Genomic DNA, 22449 nt, shown 5'->3' with positions numbered 1-22449 from the left:
AAGCTTTTGGGGGGCAAATCTGTATTTCTAGTTTGGTCTGCAGAGACTGAGTGTGGATGATCCAGATGTAGCACTGAACTGGCGCCGTGTTTAAGGCAGCTTTTATAGGGCTTATATGGAAAAATGTGAATTTTTCCCCCATTTTGTGTTTTCTTCAAAGCTCAACTCTGCTGCCTTTCTCCACCATTTGCATCCTCGTGTGGCTGCAAAAGCACAAAATACCCCCCAGGAAAAAAAAATAAGAGACCATTTCCTGCAAGGAAAATAAATACGTTGCTGCCTAGCCGTGACTTCTGCGCTCCCCCGAAGCCACCCGGGCCTCCTTTCAGCTCGTCTCCTTCGGTGGGAAAAGGTCACTTTTGCAAATGATGCCTCGGTGGGGCTTTTATGGCTCCTCCAACTTCTGTGTCATCATTTGCTCGCTCCGCTGCTCAGCTCAGGGCTTTTTCTTTTTTTTTCCCCTCACTTTTTCCTTTTTTCCTTAGTGCCTCCCTGTCGAAACGCCGCGCCTTTCTCGCTTACGCAGCAGGGAGCTGGGACGCCGATTTAGTCCTAATGGGCAATTTAAGGGACTTTTAAAATAGCCCAGCTTTTCCATGGCATCCTACAGAGACATACCCTATACCTTCCCTGTCCCTTCTGTGCCCTCATTTTCATTTAGAACATTGCATTTGGGGATCTTTGGGGCTGTTGCCACCCAAATCCTTTCTTTTTCATCCTTTCGAAGGGGATGCTTGTGTGTTTTTCATTCATTTTAGGGGGAATGCTGCAGCAAAAAGCACTTTGTTTTGTGTTGTTGTTTTTTTTTTTTTTCTGAATGCTGTGGCTGCTGTGAGCTTTTCACCTGAAAACGGTAGGATTTGGTATTTCTAGCTTTTAGAAAAGCAAATTGTGTGTTTATTCCTCTCCCCAAAGATATGGCAGATATGGGGAGGTCAGCATTAAATAAGAAAACAAGTTGAACCATCAATTACAAGAGCTACAACTGACATTGCAAAGCTCCCCATTATCAAGGGGACCATCCTGGGGAGAAAAATGGTAAAAAAGGGGTTTGGGGGAGCTTTGCATTAATATCGTTACTGCAGAGGCCATGCAAGCAATCAACCTCACTGTCGGAAATGTGCAAAAATGAAGCAGAAGTGGTGGGAACAGCTGCCTTACGAGGGAAAAAACGCCATAATAATCTCCTGGTTCTGCTACCAGCACGTAACGGTGTAATTGAGACCAAGCGTGATCGCTGAGCAACTCTACCTGTTGGAAATTAGGAGTCTGCATAGAAATCCATGTGTTTTCCATAATAAATTAAAGGAAAGAAAACAGCAGAAAGTCGTCTGCCATTTCACTGTCAAAGCTGGACAAGTATAGTTAGCAGAGTAGAGGTTGTTTTAAAAATACGACCTCATTTTCATCACAGGAGCTGATGAAAATAACCCTGCCCCCAGAAACCATTTTTAAAATGGTGTTCCATTTGTCACGAACAAATCCAGAAACTCTGCAGCTGTTGCAGGTTAAAAATTGAGTGGAGATGTCAATTTTTCTGTTGGATCAGTGAGTCCCTCTCCTGGTGTCCTCGGCAGAGTTCTGGGCTTGGAACCTGCATAAATGGCGCATGGATTTCATGCAAAGGCACTGAGAAATGTCCCTGTGAATAGGATCGCGTGCAGCAGGCTGCCCTGCCCTGAGCACCTTCGCAGGGTTGCTCACTGGAGTTGACCTATTTGGCTGTAGTTCTCAGAAGTGTGGAGCAAAAGGGATTATTGCAGGTGCCAGGCATGCTGCCACTGGCCCTGGCCAAGCATTTTCATCCTAAAGAACCAAAAAGAGGATTATAACACCAACAGGAGTACAGCCGGGAGGTGATGCAGTACCACAAAAATCTCCTCAGCTCTCTGCACAGAATTCAGCCCTGCCGTTACCCAGCAGTTACCACTGCACGAATGCATGGCAATTTTATGCATTTTTCCCTCTCTTATGCACATGCTGTTGGCTGTTTTCCTCCCTGCCCCGCACCCCTGTCTGTCTGCAAACGCTTTGCATTGGAGCAACCTCTCCTATTTTTTTCTGACTTGGCACCACCGCTCTGTTCATCAGAGGTTGCATGAGGTGTGGGATTATTTTCTTTAGTCCAAGGTGAGGTAATGGCTTCGAAACAGCCGCAGAGGAGGCTTTTCTGTGAGTAATAGCCCAATTAGTTGCAGACTCAGCTGCACGCAGCCAACTTGGCAGGATTTGGGGGCTCCGTCTGCCGACGAGGACACAGAATGGGCTGCAGTGTCCCAGTAAATGAGTGCTCAAGTGAAGAAAGGGGAAAAGGGGAAAACAAAATCCATTTACCCCTCAAAATTTAAAGTAATTCTCAGCGGAGCTGGCAGGGAGAGGAAAGGGGAAAATGAGAAAGGAAGTGGAGGTATTTAATGGCGTGGCTGGAATGCCGTGCACAGGCAGTGCTTTCTATTTGGGTTTGTATAAAAACTGGAAAAAAGCAGGGAGAAACACCAACTGATGGGTGAAGCCCAAACCGTCCCACAAACCCATTTGTTTGGCCCTCTGGGAGTGAAAAGGGAGAAAAATGAAGTGACCCAGCCAGCTTCCGTGCTGGGAGTGTTAGAAATTAAACGGTGCCAGGTGAATTTCCAGGAGCCAAACTTTGGAGTTATGAACAATAACCGAGATTAAAAAGTGCCGTGGCAGCAGGGAAAGGTCAGGCAGGAGATATTAAAGTCAAACATTTCAAAAGCAGCGGGCGCTTTGGCACAGGTCTGTGCAGCTTTTAATCGAGGTGAGAAATCTGCTTCTCTGTGCCGAGAGTCTGAGTGCAGAGGTGAGTCGTGCTGGACAAAACTGTAGGCATCTGCACGTATACACACCTCTTTATGTACACACAGAAAGTATTTAGCCAGAGACAGAGGCTTCTTTTTGCTACCCGGCTTGGGGGAGGATGGAAGATTTATGGAGGAAAACAGACAAATGCTAATTTGTACAGAATTTCGGAGCAAGAGCAGGTGAAACATCGACTCAGGGAGTTCATTTTGCGCTGAGATTTTGAGTTGCAAACCACACGAGTTGGGGTGCTGATTGATTTGGCCCCATGGAGATTATGCTTCTCCCCCAGCTGTTATTCTTTTAACTAAATCATGTCATTTATGTCAGATCTGACTACAGCCTGGCAGTGAATCACAGAAACACGGAACTGTAGGGGCTGGAAATAATACAGATTTCCCTAATGCAATCATTAATTTTAATGTTAATCATTAATTTTAATTTTAGTTAATATGGAAATCACCCCAAAACATTCAAGCGGGGACACACACCCTATGCACAGAGATTTTGGGATGCTTTGGGGTGGTGCTGGGAGGACGTGCAGCAATTTGCACACGTGCTGGCAGAGCTTGGTCTTGCTTTTTAGATGCGTGTTTCACTAAATTAATGTCAGGTTTTTGAAAAGCAAGGCATTCGCTAACGCTGTCCTTTCCTGCGTTCATCTCATGTATATTTTGCTGGTGGGTTTCGCGCCCCATCGCAGCAGCCATTTGGGCAGTGTTGGCCATTGGGACACACACACAAAAAGTTGCTTTTCTGGCTGCCTGCTCGCAGTGCTGCAGATGACTCATCTCTGGGCTCAGCACACAGAGGGCTGGCAGAAGCTGTTGTGATTCTGGGAGAAGGCAGAAAGCCTGCGTGTCTGACAGCCCGACCTGCTCTCTTTGAACATTGAGCGCACGAGACGAGCGCCACAGATTTTATCGGGGACTGCGGAGCACTTGGCAAAGAGCGCCTGCAATTCCCCCTCACGTTACCCCTTTTTCTCTCCTGTTTCCCCTTCCCCTCAGATGACGGCCACAGCCCAGCAGCCCAGCAAGGCTCAGCCCGTGCACCTCTCCGCCGCGCCGGCTCCCACCGCTGCCGTCCCCCCCGCAGCCGGCGACCCGCAGGCGCAGCTGGAGGCCGACAAGCGAGCTGTCTACAGGTGATGCCAGCTAATGGCCGAGGGCAGTAATTAATCTGTGTGGCAGTTTGTTCCCGCATTCGTTTTTCTTGTGCGTCGGGAGTGCATTGATTCGGTAATGCACTGATTAATGCATTGATGAATGCAGCAACGCACCCATACGTTAATTACGGTAATGCATTGTTAACCCACTAATATTCAAATGCATTCGTTAATGCCTGGGAATGGATGGGTTAGCACTTAGCTCCTTTTTAGCAATAATAATCCATGATGCTGGAGCTCCTCGGCCACCCTAGCACCATGGCCAGCAGCACCACATCCCTCCAGGAACACCACAAAATCCAAATTCATCTTTTTCCTTTTTGTAAAACTGTGATTTGAGGCAGAAAATGCACTCAGGAGGAGCAAAAACAGCCATGAACCTGAAACGTGCAGTTTGTGCATCCATGTGGTGCGCGAGCGGCAGGAGCTGGACCCCTCCTGCCCCCTTATTTTTAGCTGTGGGTACAATAATAATACGGCATATTATAATGTATAAAGTGTCGTAATAAGCAATATTATGATTATGCAAATAATGTAATTATATAAGCGATATGTAATTAATGACAATACCATAATGTATACAGTTTGATATAGCAGTAATGTTGGGGGCTGGAACCAGATGATCTTTGACATCCCTTCCAATCCAAGCCATTCTATGATTCTGTTGTATGACACTGTCATATAATTAGGATTAAGGCTTAATATTAAGGAATAACCCCAGCTAACAGCCATGGCTGTGGTTTGGAGATGCCATGCATTTATAAAAATGCATAGAAGTAATTTTCTTATGGCATATTGGCCTACAGGGTTCCAGTCCCATGTAAAACCTGAATATACATCATTTCATGTAGGATAAATATACGTCATTTGATATCAAATGTAATTTTAGCAGCTGTCTGCGTGCCACCTGGTGCTGCATCCTCCACTGTCAGCAATGGATTTGTGTTAATTTTCAAAGGCAGAAGGCACTGGCTCTCTGAATTGGTTGATCAACCTGGAGGGAAATTGCCAGAAAAATGCAACAAAAAAGATAGAAGGCGATGGGCAAATGACCGCAAAGTCACCACTGGATCTTATGCTCTGGAGGGAGTTCCATCCCCCATTAAAAAATAGAAAAAAGAAAGCGAAAAGCAGTCCACTTCCTCTTTGCTGTACGACCAAGCATCATTCTGGGGACTAGCCCACCAGCATCACTTCAGATTTTGGGCCGTCATGCACTCAGAACCACTCCTGTGCTCTCTGTGCTCTGGATTTCCTAGTGGGAAAAGTCTGTGCCTCTTTGCCAACCTGCTTTTGGAGAAAAAAAATGCATTTTGAGGCTGGAAAGAGAGCAGCAGTGAGCGTTGTGCCGCGCTGCCCTCCCTGTGCCCGCGCTGCCAGCCTGCAGCAGCACCCTGCTGAATGTGCGAAATGAGGCCATTAGAGGGATTCATTTCTCTTTATTAGCCCGTGTCAAATCCTTTTTATTAGCGGCTGCCAACGACCTCTCCTGCAGGAAAATGTCAGGTTCAGCCCTTTATTTGCTCGGTGCCACCGCTGCACGAGTGCCTTCTCCTGCTTATTTGGAGCGGTGGCAAATGGGGTGGAAAGGCTGACCTGTGCACGCTCCAGATTCAGAGGATTGCCCCAAAAACACAGATTTTTGCAAAAGCAGATTTTGCCAAAGCAAATTTTTCCATCCCAAAACTCTCCTCGATGCTGTGGGGGTGATTCTCTGCCTTTGTGACACCTGTGATGGGGGAAATCCTCCTGGACCTCGTGAATCCTGGATACCCATCCCAAATTTCACATCGAGGGCAGCATCCAGATCCCCTGTGCCAGAACCCCATGGTGCCTGTCCCATTCTCCTGCGTTTAGCACCCATTGAAAAGCTGAAATCTGTGTAATTTTTGCATACAAAAAGAAAATAAACCAACAAACAGTTGCAACAATTCAGCACCCATCTCATGGCAGAAACCCTAATTTCACTGCTCCTGAACACCATGCTTGAAAAGGGCTTTGGTGATTTTCCTTAGCTTAGGGGTTTTTCGTATCCATCTTTAGTTATTTTGTTTTATTTAATTACGATATTTTGTTCAAAATATTTATATATATAAAAATATATTTAAAATTTTTATATTTTATTATTGTATCATTTATTTTGGTTTATTTTCCTTCCAAATAAAAGCAACCCACACTGCCTCCCCGTCCCACAGGCAATTCCTGAAGGTCAGTTATGAGCACAGCGGAGCGCAGTGATGTCAGTGGTGGCTTTAATCCCTGTTGGCACCAACAACCCTTCAAAGCTACAAAATGCATCTCCCCCCTGTAACAACCCAACCCCTGGGGTAATTTTGCTCCTTTGTACCAGGTCGGTTCGTGCCTTTTCTTCCTAGCTGGTTTTCGAAATGGCATCTGCTGCGAGCCGTGGGTTCATAAGGCCAATAATTCATGCTGCTGCTTGGAATTTGCCGTTCATATCCCTCGGCTGAGCCCCGGCAGGGCGGCTGAAATTATGGAATGATTCCCCCAGCCCCCACAGACTGCTCCAGCCCTGGCAAATCTTGCATTAAACTGGGATCAGGCCAGATTAGACCATAATATGCTGCAGTATTAGTGGCTGCAAATGAAGACTTAGCCCAGGGGTTTAACCCCTTCCCCTGACTCTGGCTTGGAAAAGACCCACAGGAAGCCTGGAGCGAGCCATTATCATTCCTCCTTTGGGCTAAAATTGCTTTTTATTCCCCCCCAGAAATGTGGTATACCTGTTTATGAGAGTACTTATCTGAAGGGGGTGCAGCAAATCCTGTTATACTGAGATAACTGGGGTGCCATTGCAGTGGGGGTGGCAAAGCAATCCCATGGCAGCATTTTGCATTTCTCCCCTCAAAGTTTAATAGCTTTATATTTTTTACGTTTTCTATTTTTAATAGTTTTATATTTTTAAAGCTGCACAGCCAGAGAAGCTCCCTGTGCTATCTCATGATCTTTGTGTCCTTCTTTTCCGTGTGCTTTGGACTAACATGTATATTTACATTTTATATTGTGTTGATTTAGAATAACTATTAAAAGGATTCCCAATTGGAATCCCAGTGGTGGATTTGCAAAAAGAAAGGCAAGAAAGGCAAGCCTGTCCTTAAAGGGAAATCTCATATTAGAAAGGAAGTGAGGTTTGGTCCACCTTCTACCTCACCTTGAGCAAAGATGAGCTCAAAACAGTCACAAAGAGCCATTGGGATGCAGTAGCAACCCATAAAGCAAAAGCAAGTCGGATGCTTGGTATAAAAGGATGTAGAAATGCCTGCCCCATCCATCATCCCCAGCTGACCGACATTTTTGGGAGCCTCTTGGCTTGGATCCCAGTGCAGATGTCGATTCCAGTGCCAAGGCAACCTCCTTGCAGCCAAACGTTTTTGTCCACTGCAGAACCATTCTGAAACAGTCGGCGCTGGTGCAATGCTGGAAAGTGTCATGATGTTGAGAAACACCACTTCTAGAGGGGAAATGGTGCATTCAGCAATTCTAAAACGTTGTTTCTTATCTGCTCTAGAGAAAGCACATTCAACATTGGCATGAGGTTTTCATCACCAGGCTGTAGCAAGCTGGGAGGGAATGGATAAGAACAGATGAAAGAACTAAAGCAGCTGGATTTATGGGGTGGCCTACTTTGTTGTTCACAGGCACCCACTGTTCCCGCTGCTTACGCTGCTCTTTGAGAAGTGTGAGCAGGCAACCCAGGGCTCCGAGTGCATCACCTCAGCCAGCTTCGACGTCGACATTGAGAACTTTGTCCACCAGCAGGAGCAGGAGCACAAACCTTTCTTCAGTGATGACCCTGAGCTGGACAACCTGGTAGAGTGTGCTGGGGCTTGGTGTCAGGCCTCTGTGGGCTGGGGCTGGAATAGGGGATGAGGAATGTGTTGTGGGGGTCTACCAACTTGACAAGATCTTGGGGCAGCGTTTATGACATGGGGCACCTTAACAGTGTTCTCCAAGGACCCTGCAAGATTTTTTTCTCCAGGACTTTCTGTGAGATCATCTCCGGCAAGAACAAACTCCAGCCTAAGTTTTGCCTGGTTTTCTCACACATGCACCGCAGACTCAACACATTTCTGGGAATCAGCCAAGCTGTCTGAACAGTTTGTGACCCATAACTTGTAATCTCTGTTTTTCAATATAATGTGCAGTCCCATCCACTTTCTGCCTGGCACCGTCTCAGCTCATTCATGATGGGCAGCTCTTGTCCAACAAACATGGCAAAGTAAAGGCCTTTTCCAGAAGAGGAAATGCGTATCAGTGGTTTGGGCCACTTGGAGCTCTTTATAGTGCCTTCTCCACTGTAAATTTTCTACCGTAGCCATGGCGTGGAAGGACTCTGCTTGGGATGGAGCTTTTCTCTTGCAGAGACTTCATGGAATATCTCCAAATCCCATTATTATTTCCAGGAAACCTCCACACATGATCTCCATGAGAGGTATGTGGGTGACCACGTCCTTGGCCCCATCCTGGTGCACTCACTGCCTCACAAGGAGATTTTAAGATTGAAAAGGGAAATTTCACATGCCTGAGATGATGCAGAGACCAAAAGTCCTTCCACAGGGAATGGTGTGGCCTCTGGGATTCGCTGCAGAGGGATTTCTGTCCCAGGAAAGCAACAAAATCAGGCAATTTGCAGGCAGTGAGTTTGTCTGACGGCCTGGCAGAAGGAGAAAAAAGTCAAGCAATGCTCATCCAAGTGCAGAAACAAGCACTTTCCTAAAAAGCAAGAAATAATTACAAGATAAAAATGCTGCATCTTTTGGACAGCATTTGGAGGAGAGTTTGGTGAGATCCTCAATTCAAGACTGGCTTGGAAGTTTGTGGAAAACCACCCAAAAAAATACAGGATGTGCAAAATTGTTTGCAGATTACTAAGCCTGTTTTGCAACGTCTTGTAGACAAGAAACGAAACTGCTCTGGGATGAATGACCAAAAAAGCAGTGTTTGGGGTCGTTTCAGTGCAGATTTAGGGGCTGAATATGCATCAGTTTCCAATCCAAAATCTGTTTGCATTCTCCTCTTTTTTTTTTATTTTTTTTTTCTTTTTTGCATTTTTTTAACACCACTGATTCCCTGGAAATCAACAATGGCGAAGTGGGGATGAAAAGGCCAGCGGCATTAGCTATCATTAGAATAAGAGTCATGTATTCCTCACTGCCGAGATGCACGTAATTAGAAATTAGAAAAAGGTCAGATCTCACCATTATCAACTCAATCAGCTGCCGAGTGCCACACAGTCAATTAATTCAGCATCTGTATTTTTTACAACCCCGCGCACGTACGCCGACGGACTGTAACTCTTTATCCGGACAGATATACGGCGCAGCGGAGCAGGGACATAAAATGAGACCCTAAGCAAATGAGCTGAGATAATTGAGAGATTTATTTTTTATACATATATGTGTCAGGTCCTCTTGCCTTTGCCCTTGAATATTGACTTTCATGGCCGTGAGCCCCTGGAGGATGCGGAGAGCTGGGGCGCGACGCCTCCACCTTGTGCTTCACCCGTGCCAAGCACAGAGGGAGGAAAATACGCAGAAAAAAAGCATAAAAAAGGGAAGTTTTCCATCCGTGCCCCATTGTTCCTGCTATCTGCTGACTGAAAATTTGCTTTCTCCATCATGGAGCCTCCACCTGAGTTTGGCCTTGGATTTTTCGGGATGTTTCCCAACCTCGACATCTCACAGTTTGTAAAGATGACCACTAAAATTTGCAAGTTAAAAACACCCTTTGAAATGCAAAGACTCTTTGTTACATAAAACTGGATTTATTGCCCCGGAGTGAATAGCTGAAATTTTATATATTATGCAAGATTTCAAACAGCGGCTGTAAAACTTAAGGTTTCAGCTCGGCAAGAGGAATGTTTCATGTGTAAATTTTTTAACATTTATGGGGTACGTTTTAATGAGGCCCAGGCTTTGCACCGGCAACAGCTTACGGCAGTGCTGCAGCCCCATAATCTTGTTAGAGAAAGTGGCCTCTGGAGAATAACCAAACACGTTGCTACATCAGGGCTTTGCCTCAGAATTTTCTGGGAGAAATTCCCATGAAAGCAACAGTAATTTTTGTGAATTTCACCTCTTGGGATCGCAGAGATAGCACGGCTGCGGAGGCAGAAGAAAGGCAGGGGTGCAGAGGGATGGGCTCTGGGGTGGATTTGGGGTGAGAATATCAATTCTGGGGCTTTTTCTTTCTTTCTTTGGTTTGTTGAGAAAGGTAATGCTTTTAACTCTGCTTTTGATGCTTGCAGATGGTGAAGGCAATCCAGGTGCTGCGCATCCACCTCCTGGAGCTGGAGAAGGTCAACGAATTGTGCAAGGACTTTTGCAACCGCTACATCACCTGCCTCAAAACCAAGATGCACAGTGACAACCTACTCAGGAACGACCTGGGGGGTCCCTACTCCCCCAACCCTTCCTCCATCAGCCTCCACCCTCAGGTAACACCCTAACACTGCCTGCAGTCACCATCCTTGCACTTTGGCCAGCGTGCAAGGCACGCAAGGTTGAGGAATGGTTCTGCAAGTCCTGCGATCTCTGGGAAATTCAATGAAGTCCATCCCAAATTGAGGAAAACAAGAAAAAAAGAATGTGTCTTGCACATATGAAGCAAAACGATGAGGTGTTTTTTTTTTTTTTTCCAAAATAGTTCCAAGTGTTTCAGGAAACAATACTGTTTGTCCCTGTCATAGAAGTTCTACGTCATGGCTTAAGAGAGTGATTGAGCACCTGGTGGGAAGGCAGGGCCAGGCCAGGGCAGCTCAGGTATATGCAGGGTACTGAGTGATGGAAGGGCCAGGATCCACCCCTTTCCAGCCCTCATTTGCGGGAGATCCTTGCATACCTGAGGCTTTCTGAAAGTAAACAACTTCTTTCTTTTATTTTTGCGCCCACGGCTGTTGTGTTTGAGAGTATCCTCATTGTAGCCTAGGACCTTGCTGTCACTGCTGTGCTTTCTATTGTGCTACAGTCCCACTTTGTCATCTTCATTTCAAGGCAGGTCAACAGATTTCAAATGCCCCTTTTTGGTTGCTCTGCTCTAGCACATCCTGAAATCCACCACCAGCATGACCAAGCTTAACACCTTGATTTGTTTTTGTATACTTCAAATTCTTGCCTGTAGAGGTAACATTTGGTGCCATAAGTAGTACAGATATCCAGAAAGTTCAGCCATTTCAGCTCATATTTTGGCATTGAGTTGCACCTTGGTGTCTTTTTGGAGAAAAATGGGGGATTAGTGTTTGGAAGAAAAATCAGGTGTCCTTAGGGATGTATTTCTCTCTAATAATGTGCTGCTTGGCTTTTTTTGGTGGGAAAATGAAATTTGCACAATCCTCCCTGAAATAACTGCAGCCAACACACAATTAGTCAGAGGTTCACCAAGCACCTCCTGGCTCTATTCCCTAATGGGAGGTCGATGCCAGGGGCTCTTTATGGTGTTTCAGGGTGTTTTCAAGGTGGTGGAAAGGAGAAAAAAGACATCATTTGTAGCTGCTTAGCTCCAAGTGCTGCACAGTTCAAAACTCCTGGCGTTACACTTGGGGCTGCCTTCTTTCCCCAGCACAAGGAGGGAAAACACGGAAAAAAAGTTGTATTTCTTATTTGGGTTTCCTGAAAGCACCAAACCACTTAATCACTGATCTTAAAAAAAAAAAAAAAAAAAAAAAAAAAACAACCAGCCTCTCTCTATTTTCTAATAATCTCTAGAAATGGACTTATTATCCCTTCGCTACTTTATGGAAGCATTCCTTATGATCAAAATTAGCAAGACACTTGCATAAAAGAGAACAATAATTGCTCAACGAGCATCTCGTTTGTAATTTATTAGTTTCTATTATTGTGCGTTGCCACGGCAACAGCTCGCATCCCGGGTGATGAGAGAGATGTTAGATATGAGCCGACGAAGCTCCTGGTCCCAGCAAATGGAGGTGCACGTTTTTATCAGTAATTTTCATGAAAATAATAAGTGAGGGAGTTAATGAGATGGAAAGCCGTCCTGTGGCTATTGTGGCTTTTTTTTCCTCTCTTTTTTTTTTAAGTGTTGATCTAATTAGAATGCATCAGTCAGGAGAAGTAATGAGGATTTAGCATCTCACAAAGAGGTGGGGATCGTATCAGAAAATTAGCACAAAATTGGAAAATAATCGGGCCAGTGCTGGAGAAGGAGCTGAGCACCTCGGATTCCTGAAATCCCGGAGCTGCCCCCGTTTCCCTTCCAGGCAGGACAGGGACGTTGAGAATTCAAGTGAGGCTTGGGAGATTGTTGCTAAATAAATGTGAGACCCAATTGGAGGGGAATTGCACTGCAGGATTGTCACACTGGCTTGAGGACAGGAGGGTTTGCAGCAGGCAACAGGAGCTGAACCATTCATGGTGACAGCTCAGAAGGAGCCACCATCTCCTTGGGCACTGGATGGGGATGACATACCAGTGCTGATGTAAGGGCAAATTTTTTCTAATTACCCAACTCAGCAATGTCAAGTGCCAGAGTGCTTCAGCTCATTGAGTATACTTGAATTTGCATGGATAAAGCTTAGAAAAACAACAGTGGAAACACTTTTTGTTCATCAAAGAAGCCTTATAGAGCTGGGGATGCTTCAGAGAACTGAAGAACTGTGAGACTGGTGTTCAAAAGATGGCAAGTGGATGATTTTGCTAATTATTGTGCTATTAATCTCGCACCAAATATAGGTATAACACCTAAGCAGCCCCTACTACAGGAATTTTTTAAAAAAGTAAATAATGGAAATGTGATTAATCAATTATTGATCTTAGGAAACAGGGTTGTGGGGGTTTTTTTTGTTTTGTTTTTTCAAGGTATGGGATCAATCATTGTGGGAGGAGATGTACCAGGCTAGTTATGAGAACAAACTGTTTTTGGCTTGGGCAAATTTTTTTTGACCACACGACTGCCTGCTTAAAAATGTATGGATGTGTCATAACAAGAATGAGAGCTGAAACTGAGAAAGCAACAAGTGGAACTGACAAAATGGAATAATCGCCATTGTATTCATTTCTGTTATGTAAAGCCAACAGGTTTTCATCCCCCATTCATCCAACTGTGCCTCTACAGTGTTGAATTTGGCCAACTCTTTCTCAACAGACTCAGATGTTTCTTTTTTTCTCCAGCTAACCCAGGTTTTTCCCAGTTTCACATAAGCACAGAAAAATTTCAAAACATTAGGAGGGGATGGAAGCCTTATACATGTGTGCCAGTCAGAAATAAATCACTGCATCATAAAACAAAGTGAAAGGAACAAAGTGAAAGGACATCAGCACAAGTAGCACTGCATTTTAGCACTTGCCTTAGTGTGAGAAAGGGGTGGTTTTTTGCACAATGCCATATATACCAGGTCCATTTCCTCATTAAAGTGATTTTTAATTTGGAGAAACCATGTTTTGCCATAGAGCTGCAGAATTTTGGTGCTGAGATGGATCTGTAGAGACACCTAGTGATGCATTTTTTCTATGCTCAAGTGTAAAAATTGCCAGGAACTTTCCAACTGAAGTCCTGGAATGTAAAACATTTCTAAAATCATCATGGCAATGTAATTTGGCTGGCATTTGCAATTAGTATGCTACATACATATTTTAAATCTTCTTGGAGATATCTATAACTATTTTAAGGCAGAGCCTCCACTTCCATTGGTTACCTCAGGTTTTGCAGTGTTGATGCACTTTCAGATATTCTGAATTATTTCTTCCCACTTCACTTCCAAAAACAGTGTTCAGGATTCTCGTTTTCTGAGGAACTGCAGAATAATGAGTCAGGAGAAGAGTTTTGCATGTCTCCTGGTGATCAGTGCACCCACATCATCACTTGATGTGCAATTAGTCGATCTGAGCGTTCAAATTATCATCCCTGTTGCTTTATTCTTATATAAATAAGAGGGGTGATGGCTTTTTCTGACCCAGCCGTGCTTGTGTTTCTGGTGTCACTACACGTCAGTTCTCCAGATAAATCCTCTTTTCTTAGACCAAGAAATAGGTTTGCTGAAGAAATGTACAAAAATGAAGTAAGTTCAAGTAAGGTGGAAAATGCCTTTTGTTGGTGTTTTGTTCAGCAGCTGAGGAACAGGACAATGGAGAAGTGAGACAGAATGGGAAAATGGGTAGAAGAGGAAGAAAAAGATCCTCCTTTTACTGCAAAATGTGAATGCAGCTTAATCTCAGTTGCAGCGGGCATGTTTCAGATATACATACCTGTGTCAGGCTTATTTTGGAAGGACAGTTTTCTAAATGCTCTTGGCATGACACTCAAAAATCTTGCACATCATGGAGGCTGTCGTGCTTGGCCATGAGTTCTCCGTATCCTCCCATTGTGACACACTTCCCAAAGTATTGTGCTAAATAATCACATAACCCATTTGTGCTTTTTTTCATTTGCAGCTCTTAGGTGAAAGGCTGATGGTAACATTACAGCACTTGGGGAAGGATTTTCCATTTTTGCAAGAAGTTAACTTTAAAGCTGCAAGGAATTATGTCAAATGGAGCTGTGTCACTGTATATATATATATTTTTTAATTATTCTCGCATGGAGAAACTAATAGTGGTTATTTTCTGCTGCTCTTATTGGAGATCTATGCTGCTCACATGCTTTTTTTTGGGGAGGAGAGGAAGTTTAATTTTTTCAGAGCAGTTTATGGTGTTTTCTCTTTGAGGAGAAGCTGCTTCATCAAGTTCCAGACAAAGGAAAAAAAGAAATGTAGATAGGAAGACAATATAATTATTTCCTTCTTGTCATCTGTGTGGTGTTTTTTCACTTACTGAAAATAGTGGCTGCACAAAGAGGTGAAGTTGCTTAGACACGAGTGGGAGCTTTGCAAAGCGTAATTCCTTGTTTTTCCATATTTATTTCCAGCTGCGACAGAAGGAGGGGAAAAAGAAATCTTCTTTTCTTCTTTTTCTTGCAGGAGATGCTGCAGAGCTCACCTGCGGCGCTCCCGGCCGCCTCCAACCCCCCCCCGGGCATCGTGGTGCCTGCAGCTGCGCTGCCCCCGGGCAACCTGGCCATGGGCAGCGGGGCTGGATCGCCCGCCGTGCCAGGTAGGGCCAGCAGGGAGGCGGGGGGGTCAGCCCTCTGCATGCAGCACCCCACGAGCCCTGTCTTCCGCAGGTGGAGCCCTGTACCAGCCCGTGACGATGGTGACATCTCAGGGCCAGGTCCTTGCCCAAGCCATCGCCCCTGGTGCCCTGCAGATCCCCAACGCCCAGGTAAATCCTAGAGCCACAGAGCATCCTGAGCTGGAAGGGACTCACAGGGGGCACAAGCCCAACCCCTGGCTGCACACAGCACCACCCAAACACGAAGCATGTGTCTGAGAGTGGTGTCCGAGCCTCTGGATGTAGACCCAGGGCTGCCCCATCCTACAGCCAGAATCCGGCATTTCTAGCATTAAAAGATGAGAGGTGGTGGCCTCACCTTGTGCTGGGGGACGGTCAGGTTGGATACTGGGAAACATTTCTTCTCTGGAAGTGGAGCTGCGCTGGCACAGGCTGCCCAGGGTTGGTGGGGTTCCAGTCCTGGAGGTGTTCCGGAGCGGTGGGGTCAGTGGGCATCGTGGGGGCAGGTTGGGGCTGGGAATCTTGGAGGTCTTCTCCAACCTGATTGTATGATTCTCTTGTTAATCTTCATGTGGTTGTTGCTTGCTCTGCTGTCAGATTTTGCAAGGTCTCTCTGCCATTCTTCACCAAGTTCCAGGGAAGTTGCAGTCTCAGGTTTATTTTTGTAGGGAGAAAGATCTGCACCAAAACACCTCAGTATCATTTATCTTCTGGGGACCACAAGCATCATCCATCCCATATGGCAATGCTCCTTTTTTCCTTTTGTTATCACAACCTCATGGATTTGGGGTGGCTTTGAGACATTTGTTCTATTTTCATTCCTCTTCTGATCAGCCATGCTGGGTTTCTCTGTGTTTTTGCAGCAAGACAATGATTTAGGGTAGAAATTGCTCTATAAGGATAATTTGCCATCCCTATTTGCACGCAGCCTGCATCATCCGCAGTCTCTTACAAACGCTGTCATTCCTCAGGAATTTGGGCAAAACATATCACTCTCTGCCACGCTGCTCCCTGGGGGCAGATCAGCCTCAATTCCCCCATGCACATTTTTAATGACAGGAGCCTCCTAACGCTATCAGACATAAATGCATGTGGAAAAAAAGGATATTTTGGAAGGAGGAGACACCTCCGCAGCAGACTTTAATGGCTTCAAGGCTTCTTTTCTCCTTTCCCTCTTTAATATCTCGCCGTCACCAGCTTGGATCTTGCAGCAAAGCTCTCTGAGGTGCAAGAAACAGACGCGCGGGGAATATCAGGGCAGGGAGAGCAGCCTGGACAAGCACCTCCGATGCTCTTCCCGCGCCGCCAGCGTGATTTATTCATCTGGAGCTCATGGGAGCAGTGGGACCTGCCAGGCTGATGTTTAATTCATCCAGGAGAAGTGTTTTGATGAAGAGCTGGGGAAAAAAATCTTTTTAACTGAGGTTTCAGTTCTTTTCCCACGACATCATTAAAGCTTCTCTTGCAGCATCCCAGTGTATTTATTTTTAATTTTTTTCTAAAAGCAGCGTTTTTTCCCACAACATTTCTCCTCTATTAATTGGAATAAGCAGAGTGAGGAACAAGGAGTTAACGAATCACAGAGTTTTAACCTCGGGCTGTAACAAAACAGTTGTCTCTGTTTTGTTGTGGTATTTTTATTATGGTAAATTATCCTCCTTAATTGCATGTTGAAAGTGTGTATGGCGTTGTCCCCATTGTTGCCACTGCAGTTGGGAAAAGCCAATTGCCCTTTGCAAAACTGGGTGCAAAAATGAAGATACTAAATGGGCAAACAGATTCTGGTGGAAAATGGGAATTTAATGCAGATTTTGGGAAATTGGTGGGATTTGGGAAGTTCTCACTACGGTCTGTTTTTCCCACACCACTACTCCCGTTTTGAGTTCATTGTTGTTTGGGTTTTTTGGGTTGCCGATCACCTTTTTGAGCTGATTCTCTCCTTGGCAGGTGAACCTGGATCTCACCTCACTCCTTGATGGCGAGGACAAGAAGTCCAAGAACAAGCGGGGTGTTCTGCCCAAACATGCCACCAACATCATGCGTTCCTGGCTCTTCCAGCACCTCATGGTGAGCATCGTAGCCACTGATACACCCTGCAGAGCACACTCAGGGGGTTGCACAAGGAAAAAAGGCTGCTTTGCAAGTCAGAAAGAAAAAAAAAGGTCCTTAAAACCTTCAAAATGAGTAAATTGAAGTGGTGGTTTGTCTCAGTTTGGGATATTTGAAGGCACAAAGTGGCTTTGCTTTCATTTCGGGAGCATTTGAGGCGTGAGTGTTTTCACTGCTGGTGGCAAAATTATGACCTTGATGTTTAGCAAACAAAACCAGAGGGGGAAATAAGCCAAATGTCTGACTTTCATCCACGTTTGCAGATGTGTGAAGAAGGGTTCTGTACAGTTAATATACCCAATATATACTCCAATATACCCTTTTCCAGCAGTCAGGGTGGGCTGGGTGCAACAGCTGCCCCTATGGGTGCAGAAGGAATTGCCCAAAGTGCGAAATTACAAAATCATCCAATTTTTGGGTGTGTTGGTGGGTGGAGGTGTAATTCACAGAGGATGCAACTGGGCTATTTTCATGCAAGGAGACTGCTTGCCCACCACTGAGGCTGGAAAAAGGGCAGTAAGCTAAAACAAAAATCCCTTTTTCCTGCTTAACTCAGGGATTACTCTGAACTTACTGTTTTCTCAAAGCCCCTTCCTGAATCTCCTGGTGTGGGAGGACTAACAGCTACTTTGCAAATTTTCTTGCACACCATTTTGTTGGGCAATTTTTTGACAACCTGGAATGATGAGGATGCGTTGTACAAGGCACTGAGTCTTCCCATATGTCCCGTCTTCTTAGCCCGAAAGCACCAGCATAAATGATGGGGTTTGCATCCTAGTAGCATCAGTGACCACAATTTGTTGGGCGTGGGAGATTTTTAGCTGGAAGTGATATGCCATAAATGCTGGAATAAGGCATTATGGGAAATGGCACTGGGAACAGTGAGACATCCCTGGGAAATCCCACATAAAGCCACCTCTGGGAGCACTTGGGCAAGTTGATATTTTCAAGGAATGCTTTTGCCAAAAAAGAAGCAGGTTTTAAAGCCCAAATCCTAAATTTCTGACAACCGTTATTAGAAAACAGTAGAGAAAATCGCTAAAACTAACAAAAAAAAATCTCCTTTTCCTTCAAGTAAAGCCTTAGTGAAAAGCATTGGTAAAGAGTTAAGGATGCAGGGGAGAAAACAGGGGAGAAAATGGTACCTTGCAAATGCAAGTCATCAGATTGGGGTGGGAGGGATGGAAAAAAAAAGTGTTCTTTCCCTCTGATTGGGGCTGCTGCTTTACATACATGGATGTCGTTTTGTTGCCCATCTATCTTCCAGCACCCCTATCCCACGGAGGATGAGAAGAGGCAAATTGCTGCCCAAACCAACCTGACCCTCTTACAAGTCAATAACTGGTGAGCACACTGGTGGCCTGTGCTGTCACCTCGCAGATTTTATAGATTTCAAACTATTCTGTCTCATTTAGTCTGTTTTATGGGATTGGGTGAATGGTTATGGGTCATTTTTAGGCAGTACAGTGGCTGTGTGCTTAGTTAATTGTTGGACTTTGATGATCCTTATGGGTCACTTCCGACTTAGGTTATTCTGATTCTATGCATCCAGTGTTCATTTGTGAAGTCTCAATGCCCTCTCCTGGCAATCCCAACATAGCAGCCAGTATTTTCCCTCATGCAATTAGTAGCTGGAAAAATTAGAGCAATGGCTTAACATGCCACAGACAAATGAAACAGAGGCGCATGGCTTGGGAAATGGGATAGAAAATCAGTTTTTTGCACCGTGAAACCACTTCTGAAAGGGTTTTATTGTAATTATATATATATAAATAATATAGCACTTCATTAAATTGTTATTGTTTACTTAATATAGTAATATAAACAATTTTTAAGTGAATGGCCGTTTTTTTCCTGGGAAAGGTTCATCAACGCCCGCCGGCGCATCCTGCAACCAATGCTTGATGCCAGCAACCCAGACCCAGCCCCTAAAGCCAAGAAAATCAAATCTCAGCACCGGCCCACCCAGCGGTTCTGGCCCAACTCCATCGCTGCTGGTGTCCTTCAGCAGCAAGGTGGCAATTCAGGGACGAATCCTGACGGTAAGGAGAATCCCGGTGGCCCCTGTTCCTCCTGGATAAGTCATGCATTATATTATGGCCTGATGTCGGTATTTAAGGTTTTTAAGGTCCCTCCCAACTCAAACCATTCCATGATTCTATAATAATTCTATATTTCTATGAACAAAAGAAGAGATGAAGAAAGAAGATGAAGAGAAGCTCTGACAAACCATTTTGGGCATCTTCTTCCTGAAAAGTTAGTTTCCTGTTATTGAGTAAACATACAGCAGTTAAATGTAAGATTTGGGTGGGGCAGATGGGACCCCCTACATAGTATTTTGTGTAATACAGCTGACCATTTGTGTTCTTCTAGGTTTATGCACTTTTCTGTCCTTTTTATATTAGCCAGGGAGTCCTTATTTTTATCTGTTTAATTTCAGGCTCCCTTGCCATGGACAACCTGCAGCCCCTCTCATCAGCCACGGCCACCATGGCCATGCAGCAGGCCATGCTTGCAGCTCACGAGGACTCCCTAGATGGCACTGAGGAGGACGACGATGAGGAGGATGAGGATGAGATGGAGGAGGAGGAAGAGGAGGAAGAGGAGCTGGAGGAAGAGCCCGGTGGCCTCCCGACTGCGCCTGGCGCTAACCTTGGCTTGGACCACAGTGACTCACTGGAGTAGCTCAGCCTGCGTGCTCCCCAAATCATGGATGGCACCAGAAGCGACCTCTCCCAGAATGGCAAAAAACAGCAAGAAAACAACAAATTGGTGAGGAGAAATCTAACTGTGGAGGCCCTGACAGATGCCCCATCTGCCTGTGGGAGCATCGGGGCCACCACATCAGCACACGGCAGTGAAGGACACGTGTTTACAAGGCACATATTGTGGCCGGATTTTTTTGAGGTTTTCTTTCAGGTTTTATCCTTGTTTTCTCCCTTTTCCCTTCATTTTTGGTAATGAAAGCATTTTTGGGGGAGGCTATTTTCCCCACCATGCTCAGATGCCACCATGGGCTGTTGCATCCTCTTGGATTTCTTGATGCAAAAAAAACCGCAACAGAAACAGGATTGATGTATTTTGGGGGGAAGCTTCCACAAAAAAAGGTCATTCACATAAATATCAGCATGTGGGAAAAAATTGCCAAGTTGCCAGTTCTGCTTCCTATCAGATTGGAGGAAAATTTCATGCTTTTGACCCACAGGATTGCTCAGATCTCCCTGTTTTGGCCCCAGTGCTGTGGCCATTTGGTGACTCTACGTGTGACTTTCAGGAAAAGGGAGAAAGTCCCCAAACTCTTTAATTTATGTGCTAAAAACCCACCAAATCCGGAAAAAATATTCAGCCTTGTCCTTCAGGGCTGAGACTGGATGCAAAGTTGGGCTGGATGTGAGGCTGAGCAAGACCTTTCCAGGGCGTTTTGGTACCAAATAGGAATAAAATAGAAGCCTTTCTCCCAAAATTGAATAGTGATTTGCCCAGGAAGAAGGAAATTCAAAAAGATGGTATCTCCCCAGTGTCATCCACCTGTGCAGGAAAACATTGGGTTTCTCACCCCCAAGTGCCACAAGTGAGCTGTCAGGGGGCAGCTGTACAAGAACACTGTGTTTGGGGGGTTCAAGTGGTAGCAAAAAGGCAAATTCTGCCTTAAAACGCGAGAATAAAAGCAGCCCAGGTAACACAGGGCATCTTCTCAGTTCCATGGGGGTTAAAAAAAAAAAAAAAAATTCTGCAAGTTCTTCCCCAGCAGTGTGGGGTTTGTTCTTCTGTAATAAGGAAGGATTTTGTCGGCTGCATGAATTGCCATTTTTGACCTTCTTTTGGCTCTTGAAGAGTTGAGAAGAAACAGCAGCCACAGCCAAACAGGCCGCAGCAACAAAGTGATGCAATGGGCAGCAAAGCCTATTTTTCAATACTGATCTGGCGTGAATGTAATCTGTAATTTCATAAAGGATTCATTGTAATTTAGTATTAATTCATGTCATTTATTATAAAGTGCTACGAGATGAGGTTTTGCAGCTGTATTTTATTGTCAGCTTCTTTCTAGTGGAGGTGAGAGTGATGAAGGACAAGTGGAACACCAGAATGGGTGAATAACCCCAAAATGGGCAACCCATAATTAGGCAAATTCTTCTAAAATGAGTGAATTGCTTCAAATCCACAGACAAGTGATGCAACCCTAAAAGGATTCGTACTTACGAAAGTGATATCCCTCTGTGAAGAACTCTGAAACTGAGTGATTTACCACCAGTGTGAACTATGCTTCCCCAAAACGAGGGACTATCCCAATATGAACTCTGCTTCTCCAGATATGCAGTGTGCCTCCAAATGAGTAACCTGCTCCAAAATCAGTGGGAGCTGCCCTGACACCAAAATAAGCACTATGCCACCGAATGTTGCTTCCAAAAAATGAGGAATGCCTCTAAATATGATTAACAGTCCCCCAGAATTGGTCTCTTCCCCCAAAATGAGTCTTTTCCCCCAGATGAGCACCCAAAATAAGTGACGCACCCCAAAGCAGCATGATTCTTCCCAAAATGGAATCCTTGCCTATTAAGCACCCAGCAGCTTGTTACCCCAAAATATGCCTATTTTGCAAAATGCTGAATAACAATGACCACAAAAAGTACATTTTTCTAAGGCAGGATGAGATGGTTTTGGACCTGCTCCATCCCCTGGTTAACCGGGGATGCCTCAGTGGAATGGAGACTGGCAGATGTGACGCCCATCTTCCAAAAGGGCTGGAAAGATGATTGTGGTAGCTAAAGACCTATCAGTCTCACCTCAGTGCCAGGGAAGGTTATGGAATGGATAATCTCAGGAGCCATCATGGATCAATTAAAGGTCAGCCAGGGGATCAAGCCCAGTCAGCGCGGGTTCGTGAATGATAGCTCCTGTTTGACAAACCTGATTTCATTCTATGACAAGGTGAGCTGCTTAGTGAATGAAGGTAAGGCTGTCGCTGTGGTTTACCTGGACTTCAGTAAAGCCTTTGACACTGTTCCCCACAGCATTCTCATGGAGAAGCTGGCTGCCCATGGTTTGGCTGGGTGTACGCACCGCTGGGTGAAACACTAGCTGGATGGCTGGGCCCAAAGAGTTGTGGTCAGTGGAGTTAAATCCAGTTGGCTGCTGGTCATGAGTGGTGTTCCCCAGGGCTCGGTAGTGGGGCCACTTCTATTTAACATCTTTATTTATTTATTATCTTTATTTATTAACTATCTTGATGAAGGGATTGAGTGCACCCTCAGTAAGTTTGCAGGCGACACC

The 22449-nt window shown here is 45.1% G+C and overlaps 1 protein-coding gene across 4 annotated transcripts in view; it reads left to right on the top strand.

The window, feature by feature from the left end:
* Positions 1-21188, top strand: part of PKNOX2 (PBX/knotted 1 homeobox 2) — a 64756-nt gene extending 43568 nt beyond the window's left edge. For all 4 annotated transcript variants that reach the window (XM_085209219.1, XM_085209217.1, XM_085209220.1 and 1 more), the window contains 9 exons: positions 3831-3967; positions 7648-7819; positions 10257-10445; positions 14919-15051; positions 15122-15219; positions 17017-17136; positions 18446-18522; positions 19042-19220; positions 19619-21188. In XM_085209219.1, the coding sequence (XP_085065345.1) occupies positions 3831-3967; positions 7648-7819; positions 10257-10445; positions 14919-15051; positions 15122-15219; positions 17017-17136; positions 18446-18522; positions 19042-19220; positions 19619-19863 (1350 nt within the window). In that variant the 3' untranslated portion in view covers positions 19864-21188. The remainder of the gene's footprint in view (positions 1-3830; positions 3968-7647; positions 7820-10256; positions 10446-14918; positions 15052-15121; positions 15220-17016; positions 17137-18445; positions 18523-19041; positions 19221-19618) is intronic.
* The last annotated feature ends 1261 nt before the right edge of the window (positions 21189-22449 follow it).

The sequence above is a fragment of the Meleagris gallopavo genome, chromosome 26, assembly GCF_905368555.1.
Source record: "Meleagris gallopavo chromosome 26, MGAL_WU_HG_1.1, whole genome shotgun sequence".
Taxonomy (NCBI): domain Eukaryota; kingdom Metazoa; phylum Chordata; class Aves; order Galliformes; family Phasianidae; genus Meleagris; species Meleagris gallopavo.
The sequence above is the reverse complement of the archived record's forward strand: the minus strand, read 5'-3'. Positions and strand labels throughout refer to the sequence as shown.